The sequence below is a fragment of the Dendropsophus ebraccatus genome, chromosome 1 (genome assembly GCF_027789765.1).
Source record: "Dendropsophus ebraccatus isolate aDenEbr1 chromosome 1, aDenEbr1.pat, whole genome shotgun sequence".
Lineage (NCBI taxonomy): Eukaryota > Metazoa > Chordata > Amphibia > Anura > Hylidae > Dendropsophus > Dendropsophus ebraccatus.
The window spans coordinates 148,830,879-148,853,452 of record NC_091454.1 but is presented as its reverse complement, the minus strand read 5'-3'; the positions used below and the strand labels follow the sequence as shown (position 1 = coordinate 148,853,452).

At 40.9% G+C, this 22,574-nt stretch overlaps 1 protein-coding gene across 1 annotated transcript; it reads left to right on the top strand.

Annotated features, from left to right (window-relative positions):
* The first annotated feature begins 1,089 nt into the window (after nt 1–1,089).
* On the top strand, nt 1,090–21,276 carry LOC138800029 (neuronal acetylcholine receptor subunit alpha-5). The gene is made up of 6 exons (XM_069981840.1): nt 1,090–1,373; nt 9,625–9,782; nt 12,801–12,845; nt 17,628–17,737; nt 18,207–19,038; nt 21,045–21,276. Exons 1-6 carry the CDS (start codon nt 1,307–1,309, stop codon nt 21,216–21,218), a joined length of 1,386 nt encoding a protein of 461 aa, XP_069837941.1. The 5' UTR covers nt 1,090–1,306; the 3' UTR covers nt 21,219–21,276.
* The last annotated feature ends 1,298 nt before the right edge of the window (nt 21,277–22,574 follow it).

Genomic DNA, 22,574 nt, shown 5'->3' with positions numbered 1-22,574 from the left:
TCAGCTATTTTAACCCCCTAAGGACCCATGACAGACCTCATTGGAGCCTGTCACTTGAGGACCCACAATGTACTGGTGGGTCCGACAGCTCTATGATCTAACAAAGTATAACAATATTGTTATTGTACGGTGAGCAGCATAAATGAAAAAAGCAAAAAAGTACCAGAATTGAAATTTTTTTTCTTACATTATATATCAGAAAAAAAAATAACGAAGAGCAATCAAAACATCCCATCTTCATGAATACGGTACCAATGCAAACTATGCAAAAGATTGTTGCACAGTAATTTAGACCCCAATCAGCCTTGTAGCTTTAAAAATAAAAGTGGTATGGCTCTTAGAAGGGGAGGAGGAAAAAACGAAAAGTGATTTAGGAAACCATATATGTGAAAATTCATAGCCTGCTGCAAGAAAGCAGAAAAATGGCAAAATACCCAGAAAAATAAAATGCCAATCCTAAAACATCATGTGGATATTGCACTTCTTCTTTGCTCACTGAAGGTCAGCTAACATCTGGACGCATAGTTTTTGAGAAAAAAAAGGCCATGCATTAGTTTTGGCAATTTTATTGGTGTTTTATCGGTGTTTATTGGGGTGCCTAGTATGAGTCCAGCCCTCTAGCCGAGTCGGAATAAATTGGAATGGACATATGTAGGTATAGTATTATGGAAAGAAAGCTATCAGGACTAATATATATAATATATATATATATATATATATATATATATATATATATATATACTGCTCAATGCTGTAATTTATTGCCGAGCTGAGATTCAGCTTAATGCATTTATACGTATTAATGTTATAGTGAGAAGTGAATGAAAAGAATTGAAGCACGTATTTCATTAAAAATTAATGGCTTGTAAAACCCAGCCCTATCCCAGTAGCCTTGGAATTTATTGCGTGCCAGCCTTGTAATATGTATGGTCCTATTCTCTGCTCTGTCGCCACAAAGATTTAAAGCTTGAGGAAAAAAATGTGCCTCCTGAGCTACCATAGCAGAGGCTAAGAGCATCTAATCCCATCCCCCTTATCCTTCTGCATTTATTGACACATAATGAATTTAGCAGAAGGCAGACACAGCTGGTTTCACTAGCTCTTGCATGGCAGGGAAAATTATTTTACACTTGTTATCCAGAAGAGCAGATTTGAATTCTGCATTTTCTGACACCTCACAATGGTTGATGCTGAGGTGCTAGTGCAGATATTAGGTGTGTGAACATCTCCTGTACCTCAGCAAGAGGCGAACATTACAGTCAGCCCTATTCTTCTATTATACAAAAGGACTCTTTCATGTCTGAAGATGACTGGGTGGGGAAAGTGCCTTATTTGGCTATTCTTTTTCATTTGGGATCTGAAAGATGCTTTTGGTAAGTCAGTTTTAGCCTTTGTGTTTTCAGCATTATAGTCATTGTACTCGATGTTGCTTATGATGACATATACTATACAGGATGAAACCTGTAAATGGCTATTATAGTCCAGTCTTGTAAAATTTCTCTCCTGAAAATGAACTGATCCTTATAATAATGATGATATTAATGCTGATGTTGAAGTAGTTCAGTTGTGTTCCACAATTCTTGCATGTGTTACTGATCCTGTATGCAGGAAACAAGCTGTATAGTGTGGCCCTCATGCCTTGTAACACTTTATTACCAATGCTTTTGTTTTTGGCATTATAACTTCTAATGTTTAGCTGCATGAACAGCTGGTTTGTTACTTTGTATGACCAAGGTTTGCCTCAGCAATCTGACAAATACATAAACACATACATATAAAATATTTGCCCTATGGATGCATCGCTTTTGTGTAGTTGTGTGCAAAATAATATCAGCTTTACATGTCACACAATGATCCATACATTGAAAACAACTTTAAAACAAAAATGTCACACTGCTTCAATGCATGTTCATTATGCGTGCCCCATCTCGAAACAATGGATTCTTATATCTCCACCACTGACAACTTTGTGTATATAGAGTCATCATGCTATATTTTCAAAAGGATACTATATATATATATATATATATATATATATATATATATATATATATTGCACTGTTGCAGTTTACATGGATTTTTGGGGTTATATTTTGTGTGCAATTTGTAGGTCAGTAGTGGATCATAGAACGGTATGGTGAAGAAACTTTAGTTTCATAGAACTGCAGGTCACTGAAACCATGTTAGTGCCAAGGGAAACCGACTTTAGTTTGTGTAATAAATACTCCTTGTTGGAGAGAGGCCAGTCTTATTTCTGGCATACTAATTTCTGCATACGTAGGTAGTTGCCCACTGCAGAGACACTAATAACTTCTGCTCTGCAGGCACCAGAACTGGTTTAAGTTCCTAGGATAAATTACGGCTTTTTGAAAACAACAGCAATACATTGTGTAATATACTATTGATTTGCCAATCCAATTACTGGGTATTGATGTTTGCACTGTCAAAAGAATTTAAGTAAAACATAAAACAGGTTCCATGTTTTTATGCGGCATCTAAATCTCATCTTATTCATGTACGGTGAGTAATTGTTAAATTCATAATGTCATAATGTATATTAATCTATTTTTGATGCAAGAAAGTCAGTGGGTGCTCGTTTTTAGTGATAACAAGCACATTAATCGACATTATATATTGTACAGGTGTCTAAGTTCTATAAACATGCACAACACTTCTGTGAGCATGATACACAATATAACAGACAAATATATGCAATTTTTCAAGATCACTGTTAGCTTACTATAATGCAAGTGTAAGTAATAGAAGCAGTACCAGTAATATTGCTGCTTTCATCATTTTATAACAAAGTGGTAATCACAGCGGGATAACCACTGTTCAAATTATCTGGGCATCAATGAAGGGGCATCCCTTGTTTGTTAACTTGACAAGTCTTAGCTTTGGTTCAGACAAATTCTTGTTATCAATGTATAACACTGTAGGAATGCCAGTTTTATTTAGTTTTTTAACTATTTAGTTCATTAAACTTTATTTCTTTTTTTTTTGTACTACAAGGGGACTTTGATTCGTAACTTTTTTTTTTTCATTTTGATGCATTGGAATACCTATGTAACGTGCACAGGGAGCTGTTAGGGTATTCTTTTGGAATAGTATGTCCTAACAAGGATTAACAATCTACATAAACCATACAGCCAGTTAAATTAAATAAAGTAAATAACAACCTTTAGTGAAATAATAAAATACTGTAAAAATCATTATTGTAAGTAAACAGATAGTTATAGTTTGTGTTTACTCCTACTACTACTTGTTAATGGTATGTTACACCTATAATATCAGTGTCAAAGTAATGCTCATAAAGGTGTCCTAACAGCATATACCCATATAACATATAGAAATATGAGTAACAATGCCAAATCATTTTACCTGGAACTAGAAGAGGGCAATGACTAATATCTACAGGGTCCATACAATAAAAATGCATATCATCAAGGGGTTGAAGAATATTACTACCTAGAGTAAAATGAACAACCATTTAGTCATGCAGTTATGATGATTTTGGGCATGCTGTAGAGGTAACAACAGTGAAGAAGATTTGACGTGCCCAGTTGACAAACATACAACTATTATTATTCAACATCTGACATTATGTAGAAACTTTTAGGGTCTTGGTTATAACACTGTTTAAGCAGCCTACAGTAAGGCTGGGTAAAACTGAATGTCTAATGCATGGGAGTCACTACCATTGGGATAGAGTGGGCTGGCTGTGACAACTGAAAGCTGAGCTGTAGAAGGCTTAAAGGGGTATTAAAAATTAAAAAATTTAATTCCCCCCAAACCTAGCTGTTCTTATTCACCAAGTCCCCCTGAGTATTTCGAGCCGTCTCTCATCTTTCTAGCTGCTGCCGTTCCTGAGAAAAAGGTTTTTTTTTTGTAAAAGCCGCCTATATCCAATATGGCGCCAGCCAGGAAACTACATTTCCCAACATGCATTTCTTCTTGCTGCTTGCTAGGACCTGTAGTTCTACAGAAGCTCTGTGACCTGATATATAGTGATGTGGATGGATAGCAGGTTGCTGGGACCTGTAGTTCTACAGAATTCTACAGGGGTGGTGCCGCTGCCAGCCGTCTCAGTGTCCGGGCCGGGCTAGTTCCAGGCGGGGGGGGGGCTTGCCGCTGCTGGCTGTCTACCTGTCTGGGCCGGGTGAGTTCTGCGCAGGGGGGGGGTGTTGGATGGGCGATTGCGGGGGCGGGAGTGCAGCTGGTGGTAGGGAGATAGGGCGGTGTTACACACTGGGGGGGCTGCTTTCAGAGAGGGAGACAGTGATCAGCAGCAGCAGCTGTCACTGTCTGACTGTCCTCCCTTACTTCAGTGTGCTGGGTTAGAAGCATTAACCCGGCCCATTGAAGAGACTTTGGACACATGATGCCGACACGGAGGGTGGGGGCCAGGAGCAGGGAGGATTGAAATCCCGGATGCGAGTATGTAAGTGACAGCCCCCTTAACCCCCCGCCAGCCGGAGCATACATTACCTGCTCCACACTCCAGCTTGATTCAGGGGCTCCCAGTGTCTGGACGTCCCACTCAGCCAATCAATGGCTCCGATGGGGCAACGCTCATATTGGCTGAGTGGGACGTCCAGCCGGGAACCCCCGAAGCAAGCAAGTGTGTATTCCAGGGATCCGCAGCGCATCCCTTACATGTGAAACTGGCCTTAAAATGGGTTGTTGCGAACTACTATTACCTGGCAACTAGTAATCCTGCAAAAGCTTTATACTGGCATGAACTTTCCACATGGCATAGCTTAAATGGGAATTGTCATAAAAAAAAAACTTTAGACATGTTAATAGGACATATGAAAAGTTTTTAGCAGTCGGGGTCCTAGTGTTCAGACTGTGACTGATATAGAGAATGAGCTAGTAGGAGTCAGCGCACAACTCATTCACTCCCGGCTGTGTGTCCTGGTATCCAATATAAGTCTATGAGGTACGTCTAGGTAGCAGACCCAGAGCGGGGACCCACTTGTACTACTGTCAGGGTCTAAACACACAGACCCTGACTGATAGAAACTTTTGACATATCTCTCTAACATTTCAAAAGTGTTTTTCTTTTGTTTTTGTTTTTTTTTGTTTGTTTTTTTTTGTTACTGAGAGGTACTCTTTAAGTAGAGCAACATTTAGTGTATCTAATACTCCACTAGCAAGTGTAATGATACAACATGGATAACAATAACTGAATTTTCATTATAACATAAAACATATGCACTTCAGCATCATCCTTAGAATTGTGTAGATATTATTACCACTACCATTTTAACATCAGTGAAGTTTCACGCCTAACTATATATGACTTATGAGTAACCGTGCCAAGCTTCTGTGTCTTACACATACTCGATTTCCAGAGAAAATGATATGCAATTTCTAGACATATTGAAATTACATTTCAGAATTGGTCTATTAAAATCTATTCATACTGTACTGCTTCAGAACTTAATTCAATTTCTCTTGCTGTTTACTAAGTCATGGTATAAATGTAGCTTAAATGAGTTGCAGAACGAAAAGACCATTATTGCCAGTCTGCTACTTTACTGACTGCTGTGATCAGTACTATTAATATAACATACAGAAGTGACCTTTGAAGCATAACTGTGGTTTGGATGTACACCAGATCACATGAATAGGCAAAACGGCTCCTGCAGCAAGAAAAGCTGCAAAAATAAATAAATAAATAAATAAATAAATAGGTAGGTAATAATGAAATTGAACTCAACATTCTGTAGCCATCACTTTACAGGTCTATAATTGGTCAGTGGACTACAGTAAATGCAGGGAATATGATTTCTCCACTTGACTAACAAAGATTATGCTACAAATAGAGTTTACTGACAAACCACAACACTAATACTTCCTGGCTTAAATTGTGTCAGCTAACCAAAACAGCCCTGACAATTCCTGTAGTATCTGACTGTAGTGTCTCACTAGAGAAACACGCTGTGATCAGGATATAGCCAGAGAGAGATCGCAGAAGCCGTGCGATCTACTCCCAGTAGAGGCAGTATCTCTGAAATGGCCAGTTCTGACAATGTAAGTCTATGAGACTACATTAATCAATTATGGCCGGCCAGGGAGTGGATGGTGCTTCAGCTGTGCTCTGCCCTGGCTATATCTCCTGATCTTAACGGGTCTGCTGAGACCCACTGTGATCAATAATTTTGGACATGTCTGATAACATGTCAAAGGTTATTTGTCATGATGGGTACTCTTTAACACCTTAAGGTCAAAGCCAATTTTTGTCCATAGCGCTTGCATTTTTCCCCTAGAGACTAATATGAGCGCTTATTTTTTGCGAAACCAATTGTACTTTGCAATGACAGGCATTATTTTTGCCTGTCTTTTGCCGAGCCGGGATCAGCGTCACTGCGACGCTGAGGCTCGGCACGGGCAGAAAAACGGATCGCATCGCAGGGGGAGAGATCCGTCCCACTAGACACCAGGGACGTGAGGTCTGAAGCCATTCAATGTAGCTGTCAGGTTTGACAGCTGCATTGAAGTGCTTAATTAGCCGGTGCAGCAACAGGACCCACGCCAGCTAATAGAGGCGCACCCCGGCTGCAGATTGCAGCCGGGAGCGGTGCCGTTCAGAGCGGGGTCCCGGCGGGACCTCGCTCTGAACACCACCCGCGGCACCATGACGTACCAGGTACGTCATGGGTCGCTAAGGGGTTAAAGTACACCAGACAGGCAAATGATACATCAGGAAGGGCACGGAGCGGGGGCGTAGACCTAGCGGAGGCCCAGCATGACTAGGTTAGCTGGGAGTGTAGTTCAAGGGGTTAAGTGGGGCAGTAAGGGATTAAGTGTGAGCCAGTTGGGAGGGGGTGAGGGGTTTGAGGTGAAAAGTGCGGGAGTTGCTAGGTGAGTCACTTACCAACGGACGCGGTGTTATAGGAAGAGGAGGAAGAGGTGGAGCTACAGTTCTTGCCGGACCCGATTCAGCCCGCCCGCCCTATTACAGGCTTTTGGTGTTCGGGTGTGGGCTTTGGTTGCTTTCCTTTGTCATGACAGCCTGCGGTAGGGAGATCTTGCAGGGCACGTTAATGTAGTAATTCGGATGGGGACTCATAAGAGGGATGATACTCCCCGCTTGTTGTGGTGGATTGTGTAAAGAAAGTGGTGCAGTGCCAGGTGACAGATTTGTCGGCGCGGTGCGGCTGGGGGGATAGCCAGTAATACTGGTACTGCTGCAGGGTGCTCTGCCAGACCTCCCTAGACATAATGGGTTAACTGAATGTTATTGTTATTATTGTTATTTATTTAATGTTTGTTAATTTTGGAAGCACTTTTAATAAAGAGGCTGTTATGGCCAATTTTTCCAACGTTAAAAGAGGTGTCCTCAGTTTAATGGGTTAAAGGGGGGAGGGGGTGTGTGGAGTAAGGGGTTTAAGTGGGGGGTAGTGGTGGATAGGGGATAGACGAAGGGACTCAGCAATACCTTAAGTCAAGATTTGTCACAGTGCTGCATGTTGTATCATAGATTTGATGCAGCATCTATAGATTTTTCAATGTCTTTTCACTTTATTACTCCACTTGGTTGCCTTACTTTAGACCAGTATTTTGTATCATATTTGTGGTGCTAGCTTTCAAGAAATCTGAGGCATTTTGGAACTCTTGGCCATACCCCATTATACAGTATATACTGGTTCTTTTGTAACAAGTATTCTACAGTTTTGCTCAGTAAGGCTATGTTCCCACAATGTAAAAATAAGGGCAAGTAACATGATCATGATCCTTAATAACAGTTGTTGTTCTGCAACAATGGGCGTTATTTGCCCTTATTTTTACATTGTGGGAACATAGCCTAAATCTGCTTTTCTACTTTTACTAAGTAGGAAAGTTCTGAGTAAGGGATTTTTGAAGGACAAGTAAGAATATGTTTGCAGTTTTCCTTGTTTTGATATAAATAAAAAGGTTTTAGTCATATATTTTGAATTTAAATCACTATCAATTTTGGTACCTTTTAGAGTCCTTTCTTTTGGTGTCAGGACTCTGGAGTGGGGAGAGCAGCAATGCATTCCACAGTGCAATATTGTCCCAGCTACAACTGCAGAATCACCAAATGTATTTACCGTGAGACAATATTGATGGGGATATTTAATATGACTGGGGTACTTGTACACCAGTCTTAAATAATGTCCTGCCCCTATTTACCTGATCGGATTCACGAAGAGGCACACACCTTTTAGTAAAGCCAAAATGCCCTACGACCGTTGCAGGGCTTGCACACAAATCTACAGCTGCTCAAGACATGATAACTTAGGCACAGGAGGAGGCCACGCCACTGATAAGGTAGGAATCTGCCCCTTCTCCGTGGTGTATGCCACCAGCACAGGTTTGAAAAATCTGCCCCTGAGTTTCTAACCTGAGTGATGCCTCTGAATAGTTCTAAACAGCAGTGCCCACAGTAGACTTTCCTCACACCAGGATAACATTGCATTACACAATGATATCTATTCCTGTACTGTTGTGACCATGAAGAATCACACCAAATAATCCATCAAGAACATTGGCAGAGAATTGCCCATCATCAGGGCTAGCCTTAGGCGTGTCTTGAAGAAGAAATAAATGTCATCGTTTATGGCCTCACAGACTGCTGAATTCCCTTATCTCATTTATTAGATTGCCTATGCTTTGCACCTGTAGTCGATGGGAGATGTACAATAGCTCCTGTGGTGAACATATGCTTTACACTCATCACACATCACTAGTCCTTGTGGAGTTGGTGCCAGAAAAGATGGTCCTAAGCCTATTCTACAGTATCTCATGTGCTGCATCCCTTTCTCATCTTTTCCAATTCAAAAAAGAAGCAAGAATAAGTTGCAATGATTCTTCTGCTCACTGTGTAGAATTTTATGTTAGGAGCAGTCACAGCCATTGCTGACTACTCCCTGGGCAAATGATTTGGGTGCTGCACTTCTTGCAGAAGGGATCTTGGCACTGCTTCTTACATACTGCACTTCTCTCTCTCCATAAAAATGGCACACTGAAGCACCCTAATAGAGGTATTCTGTATCTACTTGTGACATCTGCTATTAGAATCTGTCAGCAGGTTAGGATGCCCTAAACTGCTGATAGATTCCTGCCAATGTTTATGAGCTGCCTGACCATTTTTCATTACAACGGGTAACATAATAAATGAGAAGTACGCTTGTTACGATTGCGCGCAATCTATTTGCCACAGAAAGTCTGGGTATTCAGTTAGATCACCAAGCTGGGTAGGTCCTGCAAGCGACCCACATTGTGATCCAGTTGGGTTCATGCTCACCAACCTGGCATGGTCGTCTCCAGGAATACCCGAACTTCCGGTGGCAAATGGATTGCACACTGATCAGGTCCAACATATTTAGTGATAGAAACCATTTAAAGGCAGTCTCTTTACTGAAAGGCCCAGAGATAAAAAAAAAAAAAAAAAAAAAAAAAAAAAGTGGTAGCTGGGGAAAGCATCTGCTGTAAAACTGGGAAGAGTGGTTCTACAGCTCACACAGGTCACAAGGCTGAAAGCTTTTGGAGATCAATCCTGGCCATCCACATTAGCCTTCCACAGTAGTTCTCTAATACAATACTAATCTCCACTTGCTTACATTGTTTTGTTCTCTTTTTTTCTTTAATTAGGAATTTCCGAACCATCATTTATAGCAAAAAGTGAAGATAGATTATTCAAATACTTATTCCAACAGCAGGAATACCAGAAGTGGGTTCGTCCAGTAGAACATTTAAATGACACTGTGAAAGTAAAGTTTGGTCTTGCTATTACACAGCTAGTGGATGTGGTATGTATACTACTTTTTATTAACTGTTGTTAGAACTATGGGGGAGACTTATCAAACATGGTGTAAAGTGAAACTGGCTCAGTTGCCCCTAACAACCAATCAGATTCCACTTTTCTTTCCTAACACACTCTTCGGAAAATAAAAGGTGGAATCTGATTGATTGGTTGCTAGGGGCAACGGAGCCAGTTTCACATTACACCATGTTTGATAAATCTCCGCCTATATGTCAGAGATAAGCCTATTCTATATTTTATTGTGTGCTTCATCAAATATGGGCCTGTAATACAGTTGAAAAAATTACCCAATGCCTGTTGGAAATATGATTTAGGTAGCAAACGGTCACCCCTTAGAAAATAAATAAATAAAAACAATGTAAATGTCTCAACATTACTAATTTAATAAGTGGTTTCTCTAAATCTAACACAAAAAAACACTTTTATTGATTGCTACAGTCTCACAAATATTTACCCCCCTGGATAGAATCAAAGGCAGCTCAAATGTTGTCCCATTCCCACATTGCGGACACCACATGTGCTGGAGCCATGCCCCCATCTGATGACAAATGGTTGCACAATGGCTGTTGATCCCGGCAACATCACATGACTATTGTTGACCACATGGGGGCGTGGTTTCAGCCACATGAGCTTATCATATTGTGTAAATGCTATTTCAAGAATCGAAGGCTTCATATTCGCATTAGGTGTGCTTAAAATAAAAGACATCAATTGTCTGGACTAGGAAGGGCTTTGCTGACTGTGTGGTTATGTTCAGATACAGTAAAATTAGCAGGTTTTTTTTCACCATAAAATGCACATAAAATGGTATTTTACTGAGGCAACAGCAGTTCCCGATGCCTATTTTCTGCTTGACCATCAGGCCCGGCTCGGAGCACTGGGGGCAGGCCTGGCACCCCTGGGTGTGATGATATCCTTTCCCCTTGGTGACATGTCTCCAAATCAGGGAAAGGATCTGAGAACTGTTCCAGAAAGTCTACCAGGTCAGAATCACTCTGTTTGAGTGGCCCAGTTTTTTAAGCACCCTCACAGTATACAACGTTGTATACTCAATGGGCACCACTAGACTGTTGCACTATTACACTGGTTAGGCTAGGTTCACACTGCGTTTTTAGCATCCGTTTAACGCATCCGTTTTTTGCAAAAAACGCATGAAAAACGGATTGCAAAAAACGGATTCATTTGTGTGCATCCGTTTTTCCATTGACTTCCATTATAAAAAAAAACGGATCCGTTTTTTTTGGCGGACCAAAACGGACCAAAAAACGTTGCTGACCCTATTTTTCTGGACGTTAAAAAAAACGGATCCGTTAAACGGATGCTGAAAACGCAGTGTGAACCTAGCCTAAGACTGTATAGTACTGGCACTATATTGTATGGCAGATGTTTTGTTTTTTTTCTTCTTTCTAGTCCTGCAAAAATGTTTTAGATGGTTGGGGATAACTGACTATTAGTAGCTATATATGTCAAGGTGAGATTTGCTTTTCATCTCCCTTATTCCCAAGTGACTATAACTGTCCAAATTAAGTAAGCTAGCGACAAGGGCGTGACAGCAGGCAAAAAGACAGTATAACCTCCTCTCTCAGCTTGAGTTAACGAGTGCGCACTCACCCTTTATTTGGTTTCACATGAAATATATGTAAAGGTGGGGTTTCAAGTCACAAGACACATATATGTCACACTCTGATTGGTCAGTCCATAGATGGTCAGTAGCTTCCTGTCCTGCGCAGTCAGGCTGGCTCAATGTGTTGTTTACCATATAAATTGTTTAAATAACAGTCTTGTTCTTATGTCTGTGTTATGGCTACAATGTAGGTTCATGGTGCTTTTCTCATCGGCATGCTGCCAGCATTCCTTTCCTTCTTCTAGAAGCAGTTACAAGGCTGAAGCCATTTTAAAGATTACAATGTTTTTACCCAAAGTAATATCCCCTTAATGGCCACCTTCACATATATACCAGTAAACTATTCTGTACAAAACTGGTATATTGTATAGAATTAGCTTTTTTTTTCAGTAACAGTGACAGACTACTAGTAGAGATGAGTAAATCGCCCGTCTAAATGATGCATCTAAAAGTGCTTTGCTTTGTCTAGGCGGACGATTCTCTCATCTCTAACTACCAGTCCTGAAAAGGACTTTTGGATAGTTGTGGATATAACGGACTATTACTTGTGGATATAACGGACTATTACGGCCGATAATCGTCCTGTATAATAGAAGACAACAATCAGCCGACATGAACAATGTTGAAAGACAAACGACTAATATAGCAACGACCTGCTGCCGTCGCTCCGTGGAATAGGAGCAGACTGCTGTTATATGCTATGGACTGCCCGGACGATCTAGCGATCACCCGGACAGTCCCCCCACACCTCTCGGTCCCCCCCCCACCCCACCCACTGCTGCTGATCTGCTGCGGATCCTTTACGCACACTAAAGCCACCAACCATGAAGGGAGGAGACTGTTAATTTTACTCAAGCACCATGCAGTATTCTTTCAAGTACTTCCAAAGACCCTGATAGGTGAGCAAATAGTAAACTTGATCAAGCATGTTTGCTCATCTCTAGAACACACTGGATCTTGTTTTGTTTTTTTTTAAACATAAACCTTAGAAACTTTGTTGACAGATCCACAGACTTTGTATAGAAGATTATTCTTCAGTTTAAATATTTTATTATATGAGCCATTTACATTTCAAAGACCCATGTGCCTACATTATTATTTTATGTACCGTTCATTTACTTTGATTTCTTTTTCTCTTTGTTAAAATGACATTTTACTCGGTGACTGCAAATCATGACTATGTTAATTTGTTACCTAGAATCTAAAAATAAGTAGAAATAAAAATAAGTAGATCCTAATTTGTGTGCCTAAAATATATTAATGTCAATTGATATTCACAATGCACTAGCATTTCATGTACTAATAAAACACTAGTTATCTTTATATTTTACATTTTTACTGCAGATAATGAACATAATTTTTTTTTCTCTTCCCTTGCAGGATGAGAAAAATCAACTGATGACCACTAATGTATGGCTGAAACAAGTAAGTATATTTTTTGAACTAGAAGGAGAAGTTACTAATGTCATCAGTGCCAAATGCAAACAAAGTAATCTGGTCCATTTTTCTGTTGAACTAAATGATATAACGGCTGTCAGTTCACTCATGCACTCATGATCTATGCAGGGGCGTAGCTAGGATTCATGGGGCCCCATAGCAAAAAACTATAGGGGGCTCCATGAATCCTGTACGCTCCCCCCCCCCCCCCTCCCCACTGCCAAACACAGACAAAGACAAAGATGCACATATACACACACAGAGGTACCATTTACATATATACAGATACGCCACTGACATACACACATATATACACTGTAATGTGATTACACTAGTGCTGATGTATACACCATGAGTAAACTGTACACAGGGAAATCATCTCAGTGTAATAAAATAATACTCAACCAGAAATAAAAGAAAATGAAGCAGATATTAATGGTGGGTTCCTTTATTAGAGCCCAGCATTAATAGAAGCTGCTGCAAAACATCTTTGGGGGCAAACCTGTCAATCACTTGAGACACTACTGACATACACAAACACATATACCCCAGTGTTACAGACACTACTACTACTACACACACACACACACACACACACACACACACACATAGCCACAGATACATACACATACTGACATATAAATATATATACAGATACATACATACACTCACTGACACACATACACAGCACTTACAGCTCTCAGGCTTCCCCCCTCCTCCTTCTGTAGTCAGGGCGGATCTTAACATAGAAGTATTGAGGACCTTTGGGTCATGTAACCATAAGGTCCTTCATCTCTCGTCTGTGCCATGCAGGACACTACAGTGAGGGGGCTGAACAGTGCAGTGGCGGTTCCCTCTTCCTCTCTGCACCCCTCGGAGAGCGGGGTGCAGTGGTCGGCTGTCAGTGGCATACAGTACCTACCATGAAGGCAGAGCAGGCTTCCTCGGGCCCCCTTCCTGCAGGAGCCCCATAGCAGTCGCCTTCCCTCCCTTCATGGTAGCTACACCACTGGGTCTATGCTGTGTAAGGGCCCATTTACACAGAGAGGTTATCAGACAGATTATCTGCCAAAGATTTGAAGCCAAAGCCAGGAATGGATTTGAAGATAGAAGAAATCTCAGGCTTTCCTTTATGACCTGATCTCTGTTTATAGTCTGTTTCTGGCTTTGGCTTCAAATCTTCGGCAGATAATCTGTCAAATAATCTGTGTAAATGGACCCTTAGAGGTTAAGTGGTGAGTAAGGAGCTTTGCACATGACTCCCAGAGAGTAAAACATGCTGGTTTGCTGTGGGTTTTTCTACCCATTAAAGTCGATTGGTAATAAACCCACTGCAGGTTTCATGCACAACATGATGCATGAAATCTGCAATGCATATGGTATATATGTTTACTAGCAAAACTAAACAAAAGCAAAAACAGAAAAACAACTACTCTGCTTTTAAAAATGTATTTTCTGATCACCCAAAAATGTACTGTACACCAAACCATATTATGGCAAAAAGTGGCAAGTGATCAGCAGAAACCCCCAGGTCCAGCAGTTAAGACCCTTAGTAATGACTAGAGATGATGGAACATCGGAAAATCTTAGGTTCCAGGTGGTACCCGGGCTGTCTCCTCCTTCCCCACGGACCGGGAAGGCATCGGGAATCAAATGCTGAAGGTTCGACAAAATTCAAGTTCTATAGAACCTAAGATTTTCCGCTGTTCGATCATGTCTAGTAATGAGCTACAGCTGGCGAAGAAATGCTGTATTACAGAATGTGATTTTGGCAGTAACTGGCAAATAGGCTTACCTCTGTGGTATTCATTTGCCCTAAGAGGCCATATAGAAAGGCATTTTACTCGTGGAACAAATCTGCTAACTCAGACTGTGTATGGTTTATGTACTATGCTTGTAATGATAAAACATACTGTCAAACTATTTCTATTGTATTATATTAGTAGGAAATAATTGACAAGGCAGAGAGGTCTGGTCATTCTCATCTATGGTAAACACATTAATCTCCGATTGGTTCATGTATAGTTACATTATAATGTCAGGAGCTGAGAATGTTCAGACCAACTGGTTGCTGACTGCTATCTGCAGCTGGCATGTGCCGTTTGTTGCTGGTTGCTTAACCCACTAGATTATATATTATCATATTTCTTTTAAGAATGAAATTTAACATCAATAAATCATGAAATATCATGAAAAAACAACACTAGATATATTGCATTAAACTATATAGCGCAATCCTAGTCCATATTATCAGTTTTGATCACAATGTATATCAATATACATCTATGTTTCATATCCACAAATATCAGTTCTTGGCACCACAGGGCCCTTGCGTGCCGACACTAAGTGTTAATATGACACTTAATTTGTATTTATTTTTCAAGCGTCTCCTTCGGTACGCTTCAATATATGATGTTGCAGTCTTTTAGTATATAGTGTTGTGGCAGTTGTTTAAGAGTTCACTTGTGTGATAAACGATGTGGGAAACAGTTTTTAAATGCATTGGTGGTTAAACACCTCTCACCCGTCCTAAGGCCGTTGTGCTCTGTATTCCACGCTGATCTGATAGCGGTATCTCTGGCTAGTGGAGATTCCCTGTATTTAGGGCAGTGCACTGTTGATTGACCGGTCTTGCAGCCTTGACTACTGATGTTGTAGTAGTGGAGGGGTGTTTCCCCGTTTGCTATCAGTCTCTGTGCGTTCCTCCAAAATGAGTGAACTTTGGATTCAACGGACAAGCTGAGATGATAGGTAATGTAATAGCTTGTTTAATTTTTCTATGCAATATCTTTTGTGCACAAGAATGGCAACTTTTAGAATATCTCTATTCTTTCCTCAGTAAAATGTTGCCAGGGTTGTTTTTGCAATGGCAATGATCAGCTATACCTAAGGGTCCATTTACACAGAAAGATTATCTGATTATCTGCCAAAGATTAGAAGCCAAAGGGCGGGTTCAGACTACGGAATTCGCGTGAATAAAATCCATCGGATTCCGTTGCCTGTATGCACTCACGGCCGCGCGCCTCTCCGCCCGTGCCATAGACACCATTCTATGCACAGGCGGATTCCGCCGAAAAAATTGATACGTCAATTCTTTTGGCGGATAGCAAAATCGGACGGCTCATAGAATGGTGTCTATGGAGCCGGTGGAAAGGCTGGCGGCTGTGAGCGCATACAGGCAACGGAATCCACCGGATTTTATCCGCAAGAGTGCTGTATCAAAGCATATTAATGGAAAGTTGAGTGGAAAGAAAAAGTGTGGTACAAAAAGGTGCACAAGCCACCGGGAGAACTACAGTCTTAACAGGATTGTAACGAAAATGCCATTAAAAAATTTGGGAGAGATTCACAAAGAGTGACTGCTGCTGGAGTCAGTGCTTCAAAAGCCACCACATACAGACATCTGCAGGACATGGGCTACAAGTGTTGCATTCCATGTGTCAAGCCACTCCTGACCAATAAACGCCAGAAGCGTCTTATTTAGGCCAAGGAAAAGAAGAACTGGACTGTTGATCAGTGGTCCAAGGTGCTGATTTCAGGTGAAAGTAAATTTTGCATTTCATTTGGAAATCAAGGTCCCAGAGTCTGGAGGAAGAGTGGAGAGGCACAATCCAAGCTGCTTGAGGTCTAGTGTGAAGTTTCCTCAATCAGTAATGGTTAGGGGAGCCATGTCATCTGCTGGTGTAGGTTCACTGTGTTTCATCAACACCAAAGTCAACGCTGCCGTCTACCAGGAAATTTTAGAGCACTTCATGCTTCCCTGTGCTGAAAATATTTTTGGAGATGGAATTTTCATCTTCCAGCAGGATTTGGCACCTGTCCACACTACCAAAAGTACCAAAACCTGGTTTACTAACCACAGCATCACTGTGCTTGATTGGCCAACAAACTCGCCAGACCTTAACCCCATAGAGAATTTATGGGGTAAGATGAAAAGAGTAAGATGAAAGACACCAGACCCAACAATGCAGACGAGCTGAAGGCCGCTATCAAAGCAACCTGGGCTTCAATAACACCTCTGCAGTGCTATCAGCTAATCGCCTCCATGCCACATTGCCGCATTGATGCCGTCATTCATGTAAAAGGTGCCCAGACCAAGTATTGAGGGCATTTACTGTACAGACTTTTCATTTGGTCAACATTTCTGTATTAAAAACATTTTTTTTTCAGTTGGTTTTATATATTATAATTTTCTGAAATATTGACTTTTGGGGTTTTCTAGGCTGTAATCCATAATCATTAACTTTAACAGAAATAAACACTTGAAAAAGTTCACTCTGTATGTAATAACTCTATAGAATATTAAGCTATGTCCACACAACGTAAGTTCTGCGGGAATCGCGGCTGTTACGATGGCCGTGATTCCCACGGAACATACGTAGTGCTGCCTCCCGAGGGAATTCCAGCCAGAGTGTATACACATAGTATACACTCCAGCCGGGATCCCTGGTGGCGCCATAGAAGACTGAGATGTCAGTTTTCTGCGGGCGCTATTTATTGAATAGCGGCTGTAGAAAACCCTGTCAGTCTGTGGCTGCAAAGATCATCTGGCCGGTACTGCAGTACCAGCCGGGATGATCTTTTCAGAGACCGTCCACTCCGGGCCGGGTCACGGAACGGCCGGTCTCTTAGGTAGTGTGAACATAGGACATAACCTTATAGTGTGTGAATAGTTTTTTTAAAACCAATAGCACTAACTATTACAGCACACATCTGAATAGAATCTTAAAGGAGGGATACTTATATTTTACTTTTTTTTTTTCTCATCAGGAATGGGTAGATGTTAAATTAAGATGGCCACCAAGTGAGTTTGCTGGGATAACTTCAATACGCGTTCCATCAGATTCTATCTGGATTCCTGATATTGTCCTTTATGATAAGTAAGTGCAATAACTGTATTTGACAAATGACATGTCAATGGCAGCCCCTGAGTTGCTTAGGCAATTTTACATAATCATGTATAAATTATTAGCTGTTATAAATAATAAAGACAAAATGTTATCCAGAAAATATCTAAGACCTCTTAATATACATGTACTGTAATATACATCATAAAAAGAGAATACCAACATTTTGTTGAAATCAATGGACTATGCTGAATCCACCATATATATTTACTACTGTTCCAGCTAATAGATAGCGTCCCCAATAGATGACAAGCTGTTGTAACCCAGAATGCCCTTATGGGGTATTTGAAAATGCTTTGCTGCCAGACAACCCGTACACTTTATGAAGTAGTGATATACATGAGAAAAGAAGCAAAAAGAGCAAAATGGACAGTAAATAGAAAGATGAAAAACTTATATGACTGTTTAAAAATACAATAATGATTACTATGTTATATTTTAGTGCTGATGGTCGTTTTGAAGGTTCTGTGACAAAAGCTGTAGTGAGATATGATGGCACAATAAACTGGACACCGCCTGCAAATTATAAGAGTTCTTGCACAATTGATGTAACTTTTTTCCCATTTGACCTGCAAAACTGTTCCATGAAATTTGGTTCTTGGACCTATGATGGATCACAAGTTGATATCATCCTTGAAGACTTTGATGTAGACAAGAGAGACTTTTTTGATAATGGAGAATGGGAAATAGTTACTGCAACGGGAAACAAAGGCAACCGAACAGATGGCTGCTGCTGGTACCCCTTCATCACCTATTCCTTCATAATTCGACGTTTGCCCCTGTTCTATACCCTTTTTCTCATCATACCTTGTATTGGACTATCTTTTTTAACAATTCTTGTTTTTTATCTTCCTTCCAATGAAGGGGAAAAGATTTCCCTTTGCACTTCTGTGCTTGTGTCTCTGACTGTTTTCCTCCTGGTGATTGAAGAAATCATTCCGTCATCTTCTAAAGTCATCCCTCTTATTGGTGAATACTTAGTATTCACCATGATATTTGTGACTTTATCAATTGTTATAACAGTTTTTGCCATAAATATTCACAATCGGTCTTCTTCAACACATAACGCAATGGCACCATGGGTCCGAAAGATTTTTCTTCACAAGCTTCCCAAACTGCTATGTATGAGAAGTCATGTGGACAGGTACTTTACACGAAATGAAGACACTGGTATAGTGAATGGACCAGAGAAGTCTAGAAACACTTTAGAAGCAGCTTTGGATTCTATCCGTTATATAACAAGGCATGTGGTAAAGGAACATGAAGTCCGTGAGGTATGTTTAATAAAATCGTATATCTAATAGGAAACTTTGTTACCTTTGTACGGGTATTTTACTTATGTACCTGTACTTGAGAATTTGAATAACCTGCATGGTTTTGTTATGTTAAGCCCGTAAAGGAAAAGTCCAGCGAATCACCATTATACACTTATTATGGGAAATGCTTATAAAGTGATTTTTTTTCCCTGCACTTTCTTCTGCATCAAGGCTTCACTTCCTGGATAACATGGTGATGTTTCGACTCAACTCCTAGAGCTGTGCAGGCTGTGGCGGCTAATAAGTGTATATTGGTGATAATTTGGGGTGCGATACAATACTTTAATAAAAAATTTTGCCGGACTTCTCCTTTAAGAGTGATCATATTAGTGCTCCTACTGCTGTTATTCAGTGCCTAAGAATCCCTTACATGGCGTGCAGCCATTTACCATCCATTTAAATTTTTGGAGATGGAAATGACACATATACTTCCCTTTCTTAACATGCTGGAGAACATTTAATAGACTGAACAGGCTGGCACTGTCAGGGTCTGGAACAGGTATGTGGTGTCCTAGGCAGATAAAGCAAGTTGCCCCACCCCCAATTAATTGTAAACTTCTTTCTGCCACAACTAATCTCACAGCATGCTCTTGCTCTTTTAGTCGGGTGCAGGTGTACAATACCACAATACAATTACAATTCCAAAATACCACAATATAGTGGACAAATACATCACATACAGGGTGTAATGTTATCCTCACCTACAATCTGTCCCTTCGATTAGTTACCCCTTGTTTTCTATCCCTGTGTGTGTTGACATTAGGAAACCTAGGTCCACCTAGTCTATGTTAAAGCCATGTTCCCACTACGTAAGAGACCGGCCGTTCCGTGACCTGACCGGGTCACGCAACAGCCGGTCTCTGCAAAGATCATTCCGGCCGAAACTTAAGTGTCAGCATCAGCACGCGCCCACATCAGAACTTCACATAGTCCGAAACCGCTCGCTTCATTGGGGGAACTGACAGGTCTTTCTGCGGCCGCAATTCACTGAATAGCGGACGCATAAAACTGACATGTCAGTTCTTTGCGGCGCCGTATGGGATCCTGGCCGGAGCGTATACTATGGGGGACATTTATTAAGTCCGACGTTTTTTACGCCGGACTTAAAAATGTCTCCGCATCTCCGGCGCTACGGAGATTTATGTAGAGGCGGACTGCCTCTACATAAATCCTGTGCGTGTCGGTGCGCACAGCAGAAAACCTACACCACCTGAAGGGTGGAGTAGGTTTTCGGCGTATCTTTTGCCGGAGCAAAAGATAAATCGTGCGGACTCTGAGTCTGCGCCCCCCCGTCCCGCCCCCTCCACACCGCCACCCCGCCCCCCCCCCCCTCGTACCCGGCGGAAAGTGCTGATATGCGAATATTTTATTCGCAAATCGGCCATTTGCGAATAAAATAATACGCAAATCGCACTTTCCGCCGATACGCACCTTAATACATGTCCCCCTATGTATATACGCTCCGGCCGGGATCCCATAGCAGATAAGGCAGTGTTCCACACCATACACAGTACGGATGTTGTTGCCCATGGCAACAACAGCCGTACTTTTACGTAGTGTTAACAAAAGTCGTATAGTTATTTTGTAGACTACTTTCATGGTAACTGAATAATAACCTTAATTTTTTGCTTTTTGTCTTAGTCACATTTTATCTATCATTAGAGAAAATACTGTGCCATGATTACTAGGCTGCTATAGGTCAATGGTGTATTCAAGCTACCAACTTCATATGGTGTATGGGTACATTGCAACCATTTAGCAATGTTTTATGAATCAGTACAGCATGGGTCTTTAATATGACCATTTCCAGGAGGCCCAACAGTTCATGTCACATGAGGTACTCATGAATTCTGCTCTATCATATCTTGTAATATTTATTGACACATCTGTGTCTCAGACAGATGAATAAATCTGGGCCAATATGTATCTGTTCACCAAAACAAATGACTTTGTTCTTTTTGCAGGTTGTTGAAGACTGGAAGTTTGTTGCTCAGGTTCTGGACCGGATGTTTTTATGGACATTTCTTCTGGTTTCAGTTATTGGATCCATATTTTTATTTATCCCTGTTATACACAAGTGGGCAAATATCATTGTACCTATACATATTGGAAATATGCATGGGGACAGGACTACATAGTGTATTTTATTGTAAAAGTCCTAAAATACTGAATGTGTATGTTATATATTTGCTGCTGTATTGTATATTTTAAAAATGAATGCTTTGAAAGAAGATATTTTTATTTCAATAGTTTGAATATTTAAATAAAAAAATAAAAATGTATTGAAATTGTGTTGCTTTTTTTAGAAATGCTATAACTAACAGCAATTCATATATTTTCATCATGCTTAAAGCAACTCTGTACCCACAATCTGACCCCCCCCCCCCCCCCCCAAACTTTGGATAGCTGCTTTTAATCCAAAATCTGTCCTGGGGTCCATTCGGCAGGTAATACAGTTATTGTCCTAAAAAACAACTTTTAAACTTGCAGGCCCAATGGCTGGGGCTTAGAGTATCTGTGCCCTAAATTTGCACCACCCCTCCGTCGCTCCTCCCCAGACTCTTCATCATTAGGAATCCCACTGGAACATTTTCTCCTGTCTGAACATTGCACAGGTGCCTTAACAATCCAGCCCATGTTCAGTATTCAGTATTAGGCTGAGGAATAGGAGACAATCTGCCTGGAGCATTCCTAATGATGAGGAGGCGGGGAGGAGGGACAGAGAGGTTGTGCCAGCCTAATGCATACACAATCTAAGCCCCAGCCGTTGTGCGTAGGGCTGCCAGTTTAAAAGTTGTTTTTTAGGACAATAACTGCATCACCTGCCGAACGGACCCCAGGACAGATCTTGGGTTAAAAGTGGCTATCAGAAGGTACAAGCGGTTTGGGGGGGGGAGTCAGATTGTGGGTACAGAGTCACTTTAAATAGAGTCTGTCAGTGGATTTACGCTGCCTGAAGCCTATTGTGCGCCCTATACTGAACACTGTTATTTAACCGCCATCATGCATGGAGGTTAAATACCCCACCCCCATACAACCTCTGTGGTACTGTGTGATTGGCTGGACTGTCTGCTCATCCAGTCACTGGTTGCACCATCTCAGCCAATGACTGGCTGAGCAGGCAACTCCTGCAGGCTCAGCATGTCATTGAAAGCAGGAATAAGAAGAGACCACCGGGGACTGAAAGACATCAGAACCGCTGTGCTGGAGGAGGAGAGCAGGTGAGTATGCTTAATTCTTTATGTACCTGGGTTAATAAAAAGTACCTATATATAGTATATATATATATATATATATATATATATATATAGTATATATGGATATAGTACAGAATGTGTACACATAATTGGAAAAGTTTTATAACCCTGCAACAAATCACTGTGTGGAGTCAGGTATTGGATACTGCCGAAATATGTTAAGAAGCACACTGTATATGAGCATACAGTTAGAGCTTGGTAAGAAGGGGGAGGTCTTAGCTGCCAATGGGGATTTGA